The sequence below is a fragment of the Solanum verrucosum genome, unplaced genomic scaffold (assembly GCF_900185275.1).
Source record: "Solanum verrucosum unplaced genomic scaffold, falcon-dt-bn FXZP01000115.1, whole genome shotgun sequence".
Lineage (NCBI taxonomy): Eukaryota > Viridiplantae > Streptophyta > Magnoliopsida > Solanales > Solanaceae > Solanum > Solanum verrucosum.
In genome coordinates, this window is record NW_026020680.1 from 3,340,116 (window position 1) to 3,359,357 (window position 19,242).

The 19,242-nt window shown below is 33.5% G+C and overlaps 1 protein-coding gene across 1 annotated transcript; it reads left to right on the plus strand.

The window, feature by feature from the left end:
• The first annotated feature begins 4,498 nt into the window (after positions 1-4,498).
• Positions 4,499-9,410, plus strand: LOC125812325 (nucleoside hydrolase 4-like). Its single transcript, XM_049491838.1, has 12 exons — positions 4,499-4,710; positions 4,793-4,972; positions 5,084-5,194; positions 5,753-6,088; positions 6,178-6,354; positions 6,475-6,759; positions 7,064-7,186; positions 7,286-7,483; positions 7,825-8,078; positions 8,225-8,429; positions 8,526-8,831; positions 8,924-9,410. Exons 1-12 carry the CDS (start codon positions 4,528-4,530, stop codon positions 9,230-9,232), a joined length of 2,667 nt encoding a protein of 888 aa, XP_049347795.1. The 5' UTR covers positions 4,499-4,527; the 3' UTR covers positions 9,233-9,410.
• The last annotated feature ends 9,832 nt before the right edge of the window (positions 9,411-19,242 follow it).

Genomic DNA, 19,242 nt, shown 5'->3' on the forward strand with positions numbered 1-19,242 from the left:
CTTACAAGTCATGGTGGATGTCATTATATTTTTTCAATTGAAACATGTCATGACAAGATAATTGAAATGGACGTAAGTTGATCTAAACACTAATTGCAAAATATTGATCGTTGAAATATCGTCCCAAGTATAGTGAGTGAGTACTTAAGATCTTATTGAAGATTTTGTTTTGTCAAGATTATGGTGAGGCCCCATTGTGGGTATTCCTTTTGGATAAAACAAGGCAAAAGTAGAGATCATACTTGTCAGCAGTCACTTGCTACTCTCCAATTTGCAGCCTCGTCCTCTTTCCATTTTAATGACAAAACATGATGAACTGACCTCACGTCTTGGAGCCATATTTCAACACACTTGTCGTGCTTTACAAGAACTAATTATAACCCCTCCCCCCCCCCCCTCCCCTCCCTTCACGTGCAGACGTGGAATTTTTTTTTTGATAACAGTGAGATTCGACCTCAGGATCTTTGCTTGCTCTGATATCATGTTGAAGTGTGTGCCTATCTCATCTAAAAACTTAAGTTATTAGAGATACACACTTTTATTGATGGAAAAAAAGGATAAATATACCCTCAAATTGTCATAAATGGTGCGTCCAGGGGCAGCTCAACAACTTTGAAAAAAAAGCAATTGCCTTAGGTCCCAAAATTTGAGGGGCCTCATTTTAAAAAAATATATAGAGTATTACTTATAGAAAATAAAATCTTTTCATAAAAGAGCAAAGAAATAATAGAAATTCGACAAATTATGACTACTATGTCTCAAGAAAAATTAAATAATTAGCTATAATAAACTTCATAAAAAATATATATTTGAATTTAAGGCCTCCATTCGGATTTGGCTTAAGGCCACCGATTTATTAGAGCCGCCCCTAGGTGCGTCAATACCCTTTGTTATACTTTTGGATTGTGTATACCCTTACTGTTAATATTTTAGAATGTATATACCCTTAGAATAAACGGAGGGACACGTGTCATGATCTCAACGGTCTATCCAAATTTAATTTAGTTCTTACCCATAATTAAAAAAACCTACCCATCTTTCACAATTTTAACCCATTCATAACCCAAATTGTAACCAAAAGCACCCAAAACCAAAAGAGAGGTTAGGTAAGATAATCAAAACTCTCAACATTTAGATTTGAACAACTTTTTTTTTTATCGAAATTTTGATCGATTGGGCCAGGTATTTATTTATATGAGATCAAAAAACAAAATAAGCCAAATAAAGTTGTTTGGCTAACCAAGATCCAAAATGTAAAGGACTAGAAAATGCTAAAATCTGAAATTGGAAATAATATACAAGTTATTGTCGGCTCTTCCACTTCCACTTTGAACCAAATGGATTTTCTCCACGTTCTTGATTGTTCCTCCATGGAATCTTCCTTTTGAGAGGAGCCAATATGTTGATGTTGAAGATCTTTGTTCCGGTGGTCTTCTCTGATTTGAACAACATTTTCAAAGGAAGAAGAAGAGATTTTTTTTTTTCCAGAAACCCTTTGGACAATTTCTTATTCTTCATCTTCTTCAACAAAAAACCTTTGTAGAATATTTCGATTAATTTGGCTGAAGTCACTCATAAAGATTTTGATTTTGAATGTATGAAATTGAAAAAACATGATGAAACTCAAATCCTTTAATTCAATTTCACTTATAAAGCAACCACCAAGTCTTAATCTCTTCTCCACACTCAATCCATCATAAATTCACTTTTAACTTTCCACAACTTCTGATATTTCCCTAACTTTTATTGCATATCCAGCTTTTCATGCCTCTAGGAACACAGAACAAGCACCATGATTGAACAGAAACTAGAGAATGAAGCAGCTCATAAGTTGTTTGTGCTGAAAAGGTGAACGACGGCTATGCTAACACCAAAGAAGTGTAAAATCAGATGGTGTTTGTTCATCTGTTATTCACGGGGCTCAAAGGACTAGAATTAAAAGAATCAATTTTTGGGAGAACTACACGAGTGGGTGTTTAAGTTAGGTTAGATTGAGGAAGAAGAAGAGGATTTTTAACCGGGTTATGAATGGGTTAAAATTATGAAAAATGGGTGGGTTTTTTTTAATTGTGGGTAAAAATTAAATTAAATTTGGTTAGGCCTTTAAGATTATGACACGTGTCCCTCCGTCTATCCTAAAGGTATATACGTTCCGAAATATTGATGGTAAGGATATACACAACCCGAAAATATAACGAAAGGTATTGACATACCATTTTATGATAGTTCAGGGATATATTTGTCTTTTTTTCCTTTATTGATTAATGATATTTTTCAACAACAAGCTCATACTTGGATTTCAATTGTATTTTACATTCTACTGAAAAAATGTATCGTTAAAAAACTTATGACTGCACCAACTACAAGAAAAGACCTCATGATAGTCAAGTCAATATGGTTAGAATAACTTCAGATAATGTTTTATATGGTTTTAGACTCTGTTATGATTGTTTTATAGTTTTAAATTGTAATTTAGATAAATGTTTATTTACTGATTTTTTCTTATTAATTTAAATGTTGGAAAGTTAAATTTGATGACTAGTATTTCAGTAAATTTTACAAAAATAGTTACATATAGAAAAATTACCTCATTTATTTTCTCTTGATTTAATAAAATGGATAAGTAACAGAAAAAAAATTGTTTTTAGAAAGGTGATTTACACAAATAGAATCTTTTGGTGTCACTATTTAAGACTTAACCTCGTTAACAAAATAGTGCCAAAAAATAACCATTTAGCCAAAAGTTGGAGCAAAATTTTTAGTGGGCCACTTGAATGTTTTATATCATTTAGCCAAGTTAGGGTAATCATTACAATTTTGACGAGAAAATGGTCTAAAACCTTCTCAATCTATATTTAAAATTTCAGCTACGCACTCCAACTTCACGGATGACCTATCACCCCTTAAACTATTTTAAAGCTAAATTATTTGCTCCCTAATGCTGAGGTGACAAAAAAAGTGTAGTTCACTTTTTCAAAAATTGGGGAGTCATTTGGCCATTTTCTCAATTTTTGAAATGGAAACTTTAATTTTAAAAGAATTCCCTTTTTCATATTGATTTTCTAAATGTTTTAATGCTACCTTTTACTCGAATGTGTTTTATTTATTTTCATTTCTTTCTTCTTCTTCAACACTTTGCCGGAAAATAAAAGAGATTATTCCGATTGAATTCAGACCACGATCCACAATATGTCTAACTGCATTTCTTAGTGCATATATATTTCTATAGCCTTAATCTGCGAAAAAAAGATAGATTAATTAAACTTGATTTTGTACTTCAGAAGAAGTGATAAATTCATGATGCTAATTTGCTTAAAGGGAAGAAAAGACTACATATTATATATTAGGTGGCAGGGCCGCGTGCACGTCACTGCCTAACCCAAATTTGGGTGTGACATTTAAAGGGGTATACATTCCACTTTTAAAATGTTTAGGGGGTAATTAAAGGATCCCCGTAAAGTATAAGTATGTGGTTGAGAATTGATTAATAGTTTGAGGGGGGGCATTTGACTATTTTCTCCAATTTTGACCACAAATTCTGATGAATTGTCAGGATATTTTTAGTATTTGTGATTGAAAATTCTAATGATTTATCACGATTTATCTCTCACACATATTAAGATAAAAGTTCACAAAGGTAAAGAAGTATCACAACTTTTCTTAATAGAATAAAAAATTAACTAATCCTATGTAAATTCATATTTTTAATAAACATGAAAAGTAAAAAAAAAACAAGAAATAATATACTAAGAGCTAAAGTGGCCGAAAATATTTCTGGCATCGAAAAAAATCATGGCATAAATTTATGTTTTGTATCATATTATAATATAATACAAGTACACCACATAGTGCTCACCCAAAGGCCAAAAGATAGAGACTGAGTTCCAAAAAAATAATATATAACACAAGTTATGTCAATTAATTCCTACGAAACATTGCTAATAGAGACATATGTTTGATTCAGAATTCACAAGTTATACAGTAAAATACATAACTTAATTCCTAAGAACTTATGTCAACAGATACATAAATTCAGTTTTAAAACCAATAAGTTATGTTGTAAGAGACATAACTTTATTCTTACCGAACCTATACCGGATAAAGTAAAAATTCTCTAAACTCATATCTATTGAATTAGATATCACACAAAATTAGGTCATCTAAAAGAATACTTTGGCCTACAATTTTTTTTTTTAGTAAATAAGCAATAGGTGCAAAAAAAATTAAAGACCAAATATTTGAAGAGCCCCAAAATAAAGTCATTTTTAATGGGGATCACTTTAAGTGAACTTTTTGGCGCGAATTCAAATTTGTACAGCTTAGGCAAAATTTGTAATTTGTAGAGCAAATTGTTACTTTATACCCAATTGATCATTTAAATTGATACTAATATGTTAGAAAAAATTATTGCGTCTATAAAATCCCTTAAACATTCTTTCTCTAAACAAATCTGTTATGTACAGCTCACTCTGTTTATTCCCATTAATAACTGCTAATAGTTTGAAGAAAATCAGAAGCAAAATTGTGATGAAGGAGAAAGAGAAGATGTTGTTTCTACATAAACTTGTCCTAATACTAACAATGGTGTTAATATTGTTGGCAAATGGAGTAAAGGGTCATCGAATTCTTGTCGATACAGATATGGATACTGATGATTTCTTTGCTCTTTTCTACCTTTTGAAACTTAACACATCACAAATGGACTTAAAGGTTTGCCTTTTTTGTTGAAAGCATGTCATGGAAAGTAATATAACTTGGAAGGGATGTATTGAGAGTTATTTTTTTGGTGCAGGCAATAACTATTAGTACAAATGGATGGACTGATGCAGGGCATGCTGTAAATCAAGTGTATGATATGCTTTACATGATGGGGCGTGACGATATTGCTGTTGGTATGGGAGGTGAAGGTGGAATACTTCCTAATGGTACCATTCTGCCTGATGTTGGTGGATATCTCCCTATAATAGATCAGGTGAACATTTACTCTACTTTTGGTACTATTCTGCAAGTCAAGAATCATTTGCTTTAATGTCAAATTGCTGGTTAGTTAAACATCTCCATAATTGCTTTAATGATTTGTTAGGGAAATGCTACAGCTGGTTATTGTAGATACAGACAGGCTATTCCTGTGGGTCCTGGAGGACGTTTGGATATCGACTCTAATTTTGGATTCAGAAAGAGCTTCCTCCCACAGGTACCATTTTGCATTAAAACTGAAGGGAGGATTACTTTGTTTAGCTGCCTTAATCACATTATTAGAATTGTTGTCTAGCTGTCTTAATCGCGTCTTTTCTGGTTTTACACAAGAAGAAACAGAATTAGACACTTTAACTTCAGTCTGCAGTATGGTTGAATGTAACGGCAGAATATTGTTTAATCAACCAAGGACCACTGCCTACTTAAATCTATCTTTGTTAGCCGTCTGTCAGTCATTATGTTATGGCACATAGCAACAACATTCCCAATGAAATCCCATAAGTGGGGTCTGGGGAGGATAGAATGTACGCAGACTTTACCACTATCTGTGTTGCGCAAATTAGATAACTGATTCTTGTATATGAGTAATGAAGAGCCTTACTTGGGAAGGTGCTGAATGTTAATATCTAGACTTGGCACAGATGCAACTGTTTTTGAGGAGAAGATCAGTTCTATCCCTTGTGAAATTACTATGATGAAGGAGCTTAGGTCTATTGCTTAGTTCCCTTAAGTTTTAAATGTTTTCATAACATGTTACTCTTTCACTTATCAACAGGGGAAGAGACATTATTCACCTCTTCGACAGCCAACAGTGCAGCAAGTAATGATCAACACAATTTCATCTGGTCCCACAGTGGTTTTTCTCATCGCATCGCATACAAATTTTGCGCTATTTCTCCTAAGTAATCCACATTTAAAGAAAAATGTTGAGCACATTTACATAATGGGAGGTGGTGTAAGGTCAAAGAATCCTACAGGTTGTTTTCCACAGAATGTCTGCTCCTCTTGCCAACCTCAGCAGTGTGGTGACATTGGTAATTTATTCACAGATTACACAAGCAACCCTTATGCAGAGTTCAATTTCTTTATGGATCCTTTTGCTGCATATCAGGTATTACAGAAATCAACAGACCTTTCACTGCATATATGCGGTAACTAATCCTAATAGTAAACAACTGTCGTCGTTCCCTTATGCTGTAGGTAATTCATTCCGGCATTCCAGTAACTCTTGTCCCATTGGATGCCACAAACACCATTCCAGTAACTGAAAAGTTTATTGAAATTTTTGAGAAGAATCAGTACACTTACGAGGCACAATACTGTTTCAAGTCCTTGAAAATGGCCCGTGATACTTGGTTTGATGACCAATTCAACACGGTAATATTTTAGAAATGTTGAGCTTGGTGAATGCTTAGTTATATGAAAACATCAGTGAAAATGTGATTTACTGATGACAATGTTGCTAAATGCAGATTTATTTTGTGTTGCTAAACGCAGAGTTATTTTATGTGGGACTCCTTTATGTCTGGTGTAGCTGCTTCAATCATGCAGAAACAACACAACCAGCACGGAGAAAATGAGTTTGCAGAAATGGAGTATATCAATATCACTGTAGTTACTTCAAACAAACCATATGGGATTTCTGATGGATCAAATCCAATTTTTGATGGTCATATAACTCCAAAGTTCAGCGTAGCACGAAATGAAGTTCACAGCGGTCATGTTCAGACTAAGCTTCGCGATCCATTTTGCATAGAAAAGAACAGGAGAGGCAGATGCCAGGTGATGAATTGTTTCAGGTCATTATCCGGATTGTGGTTTTTAGTTTAGTGGTAACTTGTCATTTGTCAAAGCATGATTTAACTCCTTATTGGACTTGAGAGTTTTAAGTCTCTCATGGTATTGAAATTCTAAGTTTCTTTCCTTACCATATACTGTAATTATGACTCTTTATGTTTTCAATCAACTAAGATGAGTTTGGAGATGAGTTGATATATGATTTCCTTCGTTTCCTTTCTGGCTTTTACTCACTACTCGATGCTTAACATCTATACCGTTATGTATTCTAAGTTGGTGATTTTATCAGGATGGTTATACAAAAGAAGTTTCTGGTTCAGGAGGAGTGCCTATTCTTGTAGCGATAAGAGCAAAACCTAATCGAAATGCTAACAGTGAACTGGACAGAGAGTTTTTCGTTAGCTTTCTGGATGTAAGTTACTAATTTCTGGTCTAAATTGGTTGCATTTTCATATGCAAGATAAAAGTACAGACCATTTCAGAACTAATACTATATTTGTCATGGTTGCAGGTTATAAACAAAAGAGAAAACGCTGGACGATTTAACTTTTCTATGCAATTTCCTTATTACAGAAAAGTACTTTACAAACCAGATTTCAGAGGCAAGCAACTTGGGAAGAATATTGTGTTTGATATGGATATGAGTGCCGGAGATTTTCTAGCTCTCTTTTACCTCCTTAAGTTACCAATAGAAGAAATTAATCTGAAGGTAAATGGACTTCTATTTTGAATTAGATCCTCAAATGAAAATTCAGACTGGACGTAGATGTTATCTTGCTTTATTTACTATCAGAACCTGTTAAGAAAATTATTTTACTTCACCAAACACAAATTATATTTCAGTAAGTTTATCCAAAAATGTGTTTCCTTCCTAGTTCTGTTTACTTTTAGAATTAATTGATAAATTTGTGGCAATATTCATAAGGAAAACTTCCTCTACCCGAGTGATGTTGCAGAAACATGCTGAGTCTAAGATAAAGGACTAAATTTTGTAAATAACTAAGTTGAGATAGCACTGCTTGTCAATGTGCAATATCTTCTTCCATTCAGGCTATAATTGTGAGTCCTACTGGCTGGGCGAATGCTGCAACAATTGATTCTGTGTATGATTTGCTTCATATGATGGGTCGTGATGACATTCCCGTGGGCCTTGGAGATGTTTTTGCAATGAACCAGTCTGATCCTATTTTCTATGCAGTTGGTGACTGCAAGTACAACAAGGTTATCCCACAAGGTTGTGGTGGATTCCTCGACTCCGACACTCTTTATGGTTTATCTCGTTCTTTGCCTCGAAGTCCTCGCAGGTACATGGTCTAGCTAGTGTCAATAATTTGCCTAAAGAAAAAACAGTAAATTTTATTATTAAGCATTAACATTTCATGTCTTTTACATGTCCATTTGTTTAGTGTGCAGTTATGCTGATCTATCTGCTTGATCTAAACAATTTCAGATATACAGCTGAAAATTCGGTGAAATATGGAGTTCTCCGAGACACTGATCATCCGGAACTCAGACAACCTCTAGCACTAAAAGTATGGGAGTCAGCAGTGAAATCACTCAAACCAGGATCTAAGATTACCATTTTAACAAATGGTCCATTGACTAATATAGCAAAGATCGTTCTTGCAGGCGAGAATATGACCAAAGCTATCCAGGCAAGCATTTCCTCTACCCTTTGAGAAAGAGCCAGGGCGGGATTACTTGTTCAAAAACTGTACTAATATAGCAATGCCTTTTGTATTCTGGTGCAGGATATAATAATTGTTGGAGGGCACATGAATCACGATAACACTGAGAAGGGAAACGTGATCAATGTTCCTTCTAATAGATTCGCGGAATTGAATATGTTTCTTGACCCTCTAGCTGCACAGACAGTTTTGAGTTCAGATCTTAATATCACTCTCATTCCACTTGGCATTCAGCAGAAAGTCAGTGCATTTTCTGAAATTCTCGAAATGCTAAACCTGACTAAAAGGACACCTGAAGCAATCTTCGCAAGGCGTTTGCTCTCAAGGCTACACCACCTGAAAAAGAGACATCCTAAATACCAACATATGGTACATAATCTCATTTCCATTTATCCTTAACTTGTCCTCTTAACACTGAACGCGTTTTTTCAAAATCTTTTGCAATGTTTGTATCATAACAGGATACATTTCTTGGAGAAATCCTTGGAGCAGTAGTTTTGGCTGGTGATCATTCTGTTCTAGAATCAACATTTGGTGTCAAGAACATAAAAGTCACTGCCTCAGGGTATGAAGCTGAAGATGGACAGATACTTATCGACGAAAAGCAAGGCAAATCAGTGAGAGTATTGGAGAATCTTGATCCATTAGCTTATTATAACGCGTTTGCAAATCGACTAGGTGATGTAAAACAGTCTGCTATAGTTGGAAGCTTTGATAAGCAGAGAAGAATTTGGAATACACCATTCAATAGAAAGAAAACTGCCCCTTAATTGCTCTTCCAGAAAAGTTCCTTTTCCTTCTTTTCCCCAACTCTTTAGGTGATTTTTTCAACCTCTAATTCTTCAAAAATACTGCCACTTAACTCATTATTGTTGCTTAAGAAATAGTAACAAAATTGTACATTATACAGTTAAAGTGGTTATAACTAATGGGAAGGAAATAAAGGAAGATCATTTTACTCATAGCTTAGCTCATTCGAGAAACGAAAAGTGACACATCAAACTTGAGGCATCTCATAAGAAATCTCCTTACCAAGATTAGGACTATTTTTATATGTTAATCTCTTCTTGCTCGTTCCAAGATCAAAGTACCATTTGTACAAAAAAAAGAATCCCGACTTTATATTTTCCTTTTGTTCTATTATTATTCCGCAAGTAATTTTTCATTTATTTATTTTTCTACCAAACTGACTCTCATAAAAAGGTTTGAGGCTAACGAACATCATGTGTTATACTTTTGATTATCAATTGGACTTAGACTATGATCGAAATCCCAGAAACACACCTTAACTAAACTAAGGTCCTATTACTTCCATGAACCCATTTTTTTTTGTAATTTTATACATCTTTTTGATTTACATGACATCAAAATATCTCCCGCACGCCTCAACTGCGTGGAGTCACGGAGTGTGCCAAGCGAAAAAGTATACAAAATTACAAAAAAAATGAGTTCAGCGGTAATAGGACCTTAGTTTAATTAATATGTGTCTCTGAGATTTCGATCATAGTCTAGGAGGTACATCTGTCTTATTCCTTATCAATTAGCATATCAATTTTATTCTGATGTCAAATTAGACCCCCAAATTTGAGGGCTTTTGAGTAATTATGAGTACTATTTATAGAAAAAATGTAATTAACTCTCATTTAACAGAAATAAATTGTTAGAAAATTTTGACACATCAGTCGAAATATTATGTCTCGAAAAAAAATGATTTTTCAATAATTCTTTGTCATAAACACTATCCGTCCTTATTCGAGACATGTATAATATCTGATTCTTCGATCATATTCGTCATGTTTGTTCATCATTTTTAATCATCAAAACTTCGTATTATTAGCATAACTCATAGCTCTCGAGCTCACATAGCTGCGTATCGGTTTGTTTGGTTCGATTTTAAAGTTTATCGATTGGACTTACTGATTCTCGATTTTGTAGAGATGTTAAACGGTTATAGATCCATTAAGATATTAGCTTATCGGTTATTGATCATGATCGATTCGGTTATTGGTTTAACCGTTGAGATTTGATACCAAAAAAATCATTGAAAATCACTTAGAATTTAGAAACAAGGTGACTAATTAATCAAATAAACCATGCACATGAGTTAACAAATTGCATCTGACTAAAAACAAACACTTTTACATTGTAGAATAACCAAGAGTTTGAGACCGGAAGAAATAAAGTAGTAGGAAACTAAACACCTAGCTAAGTCAAGGACTTTATATACAAAATGGTATAAATATAATTATTTAAATTACTATCGGGTTATCGGTTAACTTGTTAAGAAAAAATCTCAAATCGTTAAGAACCAATAACCCGATAACAAAAAAAATAATCAAAACCAACCATAACCCATTACTGATAAATCAATAGCTTTTTTTGTTCAGATTATCAATTTCAATTCGATTTTGAACGGCCCTATCATCTCTCCCTAGATCATATAACGGTGAATATGTTACCCTAAAGACATCAGGCACCTCAAGGAATCAGGCCAATATTCTCACGTTTGTATAGTTGGAAAAGTGGAGCATGGAGCCAAAAGGGCAAAAGAAATTGTCAAAAATTTCAAAAGGGCACATCAAATTTTTTTAAAACCAAAAGGACAAAATCGCTCCTGAAGAAGCGATTTCCCTTTGACACAATGACGAAAAATCGCTGCCCTTTTTTTCTTTTTATTAAAAATCGCTGCTAAATTTTTTATTTATTTTTAATTAAAAATCAGTCAGAATTTTTATTTCCTTATACATCACTGTAGGGGCAGCGTTTTTCTTGCCTAGTGCTAGTATATTCATGCCTATTGTTAATTATTAATAATATAAAAATGATAAACAAGACGGACCGTATACTCAATAAAATTGTTGAAGCATGAGGAAAATTGAATTATATATCATAAATAATAATAAAAGAATTTATTGAGAATACGGTCCGTCTTGTTTATCATTTTTATATTATTAATAATTAACAATAGGCATGAATATAATAGCACTAGGCATGAAAAATGCTGCCCCTGCAGTGATGTGTAAGGAAAAAAAAAATTCTGACTTAAAATCGCTGCTAAAAAAAAAAGAAAAAAAGTTTTTAGACAAAATCGCTGCTAGACGTCATTGTGTCAGAGGGAAATCGCTTCTTCAGGAGCGATTTTGCCCTTTTGAATTTAAATTTTTTTTGATATGTCATTTTAGAATTTTTGACAATTTTTTTTGCCTTTTGGCTCCGGACTCTGGAAAAGTGAGTATTTAATTGTTGGTGTATACATACTCCATGTGGGTTTAGTTTAAAAACTTCTAATTATTTATTGTTTTGTTTAAGATAGTAATTAATTATGCTTATACTATTTGGTATGATGGTCCATTTTCCCACGATGCTCAAGTTTTGATCAAACTTGCTACAACGAAACGGCCATCAGATATTAAAATCGTGACATCTCGAAATTTTATAAAATTATAATTATAGGAAAGGCGCTAGAGAACCTGAGGAAAATAGGGATCCACTTAATATTTTATTTAGAAAGTTTAACACATGATCATCTAAAAAGATACAGGCTAAAAATTAGGATACATTTTGGAAACATCAAACTTCCATCACAGAGAAAGAAATAAAAGGCATTAAGAAACGTTGAAAAAGAGACGAATCGATTAACTAAAAAAAATTGATGGTAGTTGAAGAGGGAGGAATCCAATAAATAGATTGGTGTATGGTTTATTTTTTATGTTCATTATTTGAAAATGTGTGATAGGGTTGTAATGCATGGGTGCTTTTTTTAATTATTTAGGTGTGGGTAGAATAATAAACAATATGAAGAAAAAATATTTATTTATATGCAAAAATATCTGAGAAAATGTGAGTTTATGAACTCACCATTGTAGTGATGTATCTAGACAGAATTTAGAGAAAAAGGGAAAAGAGAATATTATTGATCTAGGAGAAGAAGTGATTACAATTGAGTCATTTACACTGGCTTATATAGCCTGAAAACTAATCAACTAACTTTCTACTTGACACATCAATCGAGGTAACTAACTAGTCTAGTAAGCATCAATTAACTACACTAAACTAATTAACTAACATTGGGAAATTTACTGTAGTTAACTAACTCGTACAGTAACAATTTTTTATATTTGAACACACCCCCTCAAGCTGAAGGGTGCAAAATATTAAGCACACCAAGCTTGCCTAAAAGATATGAATGTTGAGCTTGGCTCAATCCTTTCGTTAGTAGGTCTGCAAGCTGTTGCTGAGTATGAACATAGACAGTGTCAATGATTCCTGCTTTGATCTTGTCTATGATGAAGTGACAGTCAATTTCAATATGCTTCGTCCTTTCATGGAAGACTGGATTTGCTGCTAGTTGTATGGCTGATTTGCTATCACTGAATATAGTAATAGGCATGTGAATCTTCACACCTAGTTCAGTAAACAACCCCAACAGCTAAGTGACTTTAGACACGGGTGAAGCCATGCTTCTATATTCAGCTTCAGCTGAGCTTTTGGAAACAATCTGTTGTTTCTTTGATTTCCATGACACCAAAGATTCTCCAAACTTAACTATATATCCTGTAATAGACCTCCTAGTATTTGGGCAAGCAGCCCAATCTGAATCACACCAACATGACAAAATGGCAGCAGATGTAGATTGTAACCAGACTCCTTGACCAACTGTACCCTTTAGGTATTTAATCACTCTAATTGCTGCCTCCCAATGTGACTTCTTAGGGGATTGCATAAACTGACTTAAAGTTTGCACTGCATAGCTGATATCTGGTCTGGTGATAGTGGCATACAATAGCTTCCCAACTACTCTTTGATAAGTTGTAATGTCTTGAAGGGCTTCATCTCCAGTATGACCATTTGCTAGATCATATTCTACTGATGTTAATCTCACATTAGATTCAATAGGGGTAGAAGCAGGTTTGGCACCTGTCAGGCCTGCTTCAGAGATAAGTTCCAATATATATTTTCTTTGATTCAAAATTACCCCTTCTATTGATCTCAATACTTCAATGCCAAGAAAGAATCTGAGTTCACCAAGATCTTTCAACTTGAATTGCCTATGTAAATTCTCCTTTGCTGCAGTGATCATTTGTGTGTTACTCCCAGTAATCAGTATGTTATCAACATAAACTAGAATGATCACAATGTCTGCACCTTTCTTCAGAGTGAATAAGGAATAATCATGGGCACTTTGGGTGAAACTAACAGTCACCAGAGCATTAGTTAACTTCAAATTCCATTGTCTGGATGCTTGTTTAAGCCCATATAAAGATTTAAGCAGCCTGCATACTTTGTGCTCTCTTGATCTTTTGAAACCCTCAGGCATTTCCATGTATACTTCCTCTTCTAGATCACCTTGAAGAAAAACATTATAGACATCCATTTGGTACATAATCCATCATTTTGATACAGCTAAGGCAATTACACACCTGAGTGTTACCATCTTAGCAACTGGTGAAAATGTATCATGATAGTCTAAGCCTTCCTGCTGACTATATCCCTTAGCTACCAACCTAGCTTTGAATCTTTCCACTTCACCATCTGCCTTATATTTTATCTTGTAAATCCACTTAGAACCTACAGTATGCATCCATTTAGGTAATTCAACCACTGTACAGGTGTTGTTCTCTTCTAAAGCCTTAATCTCCTATTGCATAGCCTGAATCCATCTATCATCCTTGACAGCCTGATGAAAGTGTTTTGGTTCAATGCACTCAGAAAAACTTTGTAGCAAGGTGTAACTTTGTCATAGCTAAGAGAATTTGCTATTGGATGTCTGGTGCTACTTTGCTTCTTCCCTGCATAGTCTTTCATCCAAACAGGCTCCTTGATGCACCTTGAAGTCCTTCTGACAGGTTGATTACTGATAGGGACACTACTTGTAGTAGGAATTTCTGCAACCTCAGTGGCAATAAGAGCATTCTCATCATGATAAACTTCTATGTCTGTAGCAGCATCAGTCTCATAATCTAGGATGGAAGTATCAACAACTTCTAATGGAGAGCCATAGATATCCTTTGAAGGATCTGTGTGCATCTTCTTTGCAGAAAATGGAAAGATAGTTTCATGGAACACTACATCTCTACTTACAAAAAAATTTCTGGACTTGATATCCAACAGTATATAACCCTTCTGCAATTCAGAATATCCCAGAAATATAGTGGAAACAGCTCTTTCTGCAAATTTATCACCCTTAGGCAATACTGAAGTATAACATAGACAATCTATAACCTTTAAATGGGAAAATGTTGGAATTTTGGAATGAAGAAACTCATAAGGACTCTTATTTGCAATGGTTGAGGAGGGCAATCTATTCATCAAATACACAATAGCCTTGATGCAATATCCCCAATATCTAATAGGTAACTTTGATTGAAACCTGATGGCCCTGGCTATGTTAAGAATATGCCTATGCTTTCTTTCCACCACACCATTTTGTTGTGGTGTATGTGGACAACTACTTTGATGAAGTATTCCCAGATCATGAAACAGTTGAATACACTGAGAATTAAAAAATTCAGTACCATTATCAGATCTTACAACTTTAATATGTGCACCAAACTGAGTCTTGATCATAGAAAGGAAAACTATTATGGCCACAATGGTTTCAGACTTTAACTGCAACAAGTAAATCCAAACAAATCTACTATAATCATCTACTATTGTCAGAAAGTAATGCTTCTTATCTAGGGTAGGAGTCTTGTATGGCCCCATAAGTCCATGTGAACCATATCAAAACTAGCAGAAGCTCTAGAATTACTATTAGGAAAGACAAGTCTTGTTTGCTTAGCTAATGGACAAATAGGACAACTAGTAAGTATTTCACTTTTATTGCTGTGAACTAGACTTATATGCTTCATGATATGTTGGGAAGGATGTCCAAGTCTTTGATGCCAAAGCTGGATATCTTGACTTGTTACTCCTGCAGCAATTGCCTGCTGATTACATTGTTCTGTCTTTTTTTGCTTTACTGTTGATTCACCTTTGAACATGTATAATCCTCCTTGTTCCTTACTAATCCCCTTCACCCTGCCACTGAAGAGGTCTTGAAAAACATAGAAATCAGGATAAAATGACACAAAGCAAGACAAATCCCTGGTGATCTTGGACACTGACAGCAGATTGAACTTGAAGTCTGGCATATGTAGAACATTTCTCACAATGTCATTATCAAATACAACTGATTCACCAACATGATTAATGTTCACTCTATCCCCTGTAGGTAAATGTACCTGATTCTTCTGTGACTTACTCAGTTCGTGACTCTTGATCAGTGACTGTTTGGATGTTGTGATGTGATGAGTTGCACCAGAATCTACCATCCAGTCTTGTGATTTTTTTTTTGACATTAAGCAAGTTATAATACCTGCCATGTTGACTCGCCTTGGCTCCTCCTTGTTCAACATATCCAGTATCTGTTTGTACTCCTTCTCAGTAAATATTTGTGCCTTTGCTAAGTGTGCACTATCTCCTTCTCCTTGACTGGTTGAAGCTACTTGAGATTGATCATAGGAGTTGCTTGAATTACTAGACACATTGTTGGCTACATGATGTCCTCCAAATCCACCAGAACCACCAGTAATGTTCATTCCTCCATAACCACCAGAACCACCAGTAGTGTTCTTATTACCATAACCTGCTTTCTTCCTCAGCTTCCAATCACTTGGATAACCAATTAGTTATATCAATTGTCTTTGGTGTGACCGGTGAAGTGACAATACTCACACCTTCTTCCTTTAAAAAACTCCTTTCCTTGAGCCTTATTCACATTCATCACCATTGAGTTTGACTTATCAACTACATTAGCCAAGCATGCTAAATGTTGTATTTCATCCTCTATGATCATGGCATATGCTTGATTTAAGGAAGGTGTGACTCATTTAAGCAATATTTGTCTACGAGGTTGATCATATGATTCATTTAAATCACTTAAAAATTGAATTAGTCTCAATTGTTGAAGGTGCTTTATATACTCCTTAGACTGAGGACATGTACAACTAGAATGTGGTGTCACAACATTATACTCACTCCATAAAGTCTTAAGCTTAGTGAAGTAATGTGACACAAAATTTGTACCTTGTGTGAGTGTTGTGATCTCCTTGTGCAGCTGGTAGATCCTCATGTGATTGACTTTATCAAATCTCTCCTTGAGATCTGCCCAAACTGAGAATGCAGTTGTGGCATAAACTATACCACTAAGAAGCTCCTTACTGACAGTGTTCATCAACCATGACAAGACAATGGCATTACATGTCTCCCACTGTTCGTGCAGCTCATCTTTGTATAATGCCTTGGTATAGGCACCAGTTACAAAACCATATTTCCTCTTCCCTAAAAGTGCAATCCTCATGGATCTACTCCAAACACCATAGTTTTCAAATCTAGTCAATTTGATAGAAATCAACATAGCTCCTGATGAATCAGATTGACCAATATACAGAGGATCGCTTTGATCGATTCTTAAGACAACCATTATCAATCTTCAAAACTAAAAAAATGCAAAAGGAACTAGCTAGAAGAGATCTGAACTCGCCTAGAAGAACAAACACAAGATTAACCAGCTAGATGAGATCTAAACTCCACTGTAATCCTGTTCTATAGACCCAGCACCTTGTGCTCTGATACCATGAGAAAATGTGAGTTTATGAACTCAACATTGTAGTGATGTATCTAGACAGAATTTAGAGAAAATGGGAGAAGAGAATATTATTGATCTAGGAGAAGAAGTGATTACAATTGAGTCATTTACACTGGCTTATATAGCCTGAAAACTAATCAACTAACTTTCTACTTGACACATTAATCGAGGTAACTAACTAGTCTAGTAAGCATCAATTAACTACACTAAACTAATTAACTAACATTGAGAAATTTACTGTAGTTAACTAACTCGTACAGTAACAAATTTTTATATTTGAACAATATCTGTAGTTTTTGTAAAGAGCTATCTTATGATGTATTTGTCCATATTTTTCAAACATTATAACATATCTGATTGAGTTTGCACATGTAAAATGATTCACAATCGATAAAAGTAAATATTGATTTACAATCGTGATCCATCACGATAGTGATAGATAATAAGATTGTGTTATAACATTTTTAGTTGAGTATGTGTTAAATTTTAATTTTTTTTAAAAGTAACTTTTACATAATAATTTTAAACTCAAAGTTAAATGACTATCTATAAAATGTATTCAAACTTTTACATATAAGACGCGAAAGAGTTCTTCTGAGTCTTCTGAAAATTTTTTGTGTGTTGAATGTCATGAATAACATGCTATTTTTCTATTCAAATAATTTGGTACAAGGAATTTGACCATTTAAAGAAAAAGATATGACATTATACAAAATGTTTCTAATGCTATGATATTGACACACATGTTAGATCTTTCTTCACTTAATTTTTATTTTTTTATTATTGAAACTCAAGTAATTTTTTTAAAAAAATCAAAATTTGTTTATATTAATTAATTTGATTGAATCCAGTATGGATTCAATAAATTTAAGTAAATTGTAATTTTGTTTTTCACGTATTTTTTAATTATTATTATCTCATCTATACTTTTTGGTATTTATCTTATTTGGTTCAAGTTTATATGCCTATCTATTATCTAATACAAGTTTTATATTTTTTCAAAAAAAATACCTTTTTATTGTTCTCAATTTTTTTAATATATATTTATATTGACAATTTCAAATTCAGATCATGAAAATTAGAATCTCTAGTTAGAAAGTTATTTCACTTATAAAAAATAGGAAAAATATGAAGAAAAAATATAAAATTAGCGCAAAAAATTTGCAAATAAATATAGTAACCTTAAATTCAACAAATTTTTTTAATTTTTTTTTTTTTTGGATAAATCACGAAAATGAGTAATTGATTAATAAAAAAATATGAAAATGACTTTATGCTGAATTTTTAGGTTATATTTTTTATTAATCAATTACTCATTTTAGGGATTTATTGAAAAAAAATATAAATTTAAAAGAAATGTTGAAATTATTGAATTTAAGGTTACTATATTTATTTGTGAATTTTTGGCGATAATTTTATATTTTTCCTATTTTTTATTAGTCAATTACTCATTTTCGGGATTTATCGAAAAAAATTTGTTGAAAACGGGTCGGGTAGTTTATTTAAAAGGGGGTATATCTAGACATTTTCGAATAATTTAGGGGTATATTTGACCCTTTTTCCCTTTAATATAAATGTCACGTGGTAATGTAAAAATGACGTGGCAATTTCATTTGGCATTTAACGCCCATAAGGGCATATCTAGACGAAAAGTTGGATGGCGAGGGCACGAGTGAGTCAAACTTAAACGGGGGTATATCTAAACCTTTTCAAATAGTTTAGGGGGCATATTTGACCTTTTTCCATCTTTATATGATGCAAAGCAAAATTAGCCAATAAATATCAATTCATAAATAGTGCAGTATTTTGATAAATTTTCAAACTAAATTTAAAAAAATTCATTATATTTTGTAAAATGGATATCGACATATCGTTGTGTCCATACCATAATGTGTAATAAAAATTTTCTAAGTCTATAAAATCTATTCGCACGTGTTATTTTTTTCTTTTTTAATCATGAAATTCACTAATTGAATTAATTCAAATTCACGCTGGATACATTTAGGAAGTGTGCACGCTCTTTGTGTAAAAAAAAAATAAAAAAAATCAAGACTTCCATTTACTATGAAGAAATCTTAACCATCCCAATTTCAACATGTGTCTAGTCAATTAATATTGAGTACTCCCTCGTTCGTTTTTAATTGTCATAAT

Coding starts and splice junctions, on each gene's coding strand:
- LOC125812325 (XM_049491838.1), top strand. CDS start 4,528: ATGAAGGAGAAAGAGAAGATGTTGTTTCTACATAAACTTGTCCTAATA. Junction 7,484..7,824: donor TAGAAGAAATTAATCTGAAG/GTAAATGGACTT, acceptor TCTTCCATTCAG/GCTATAATTGTGAGTCCTAC. Junction 8,079..8,224: donor TTGCCTCGAAGTCCTCGCAG/GTACATGGTCTA, acceptor AAACAATTTCAG/ATATACAGCTGAAAATTCGG.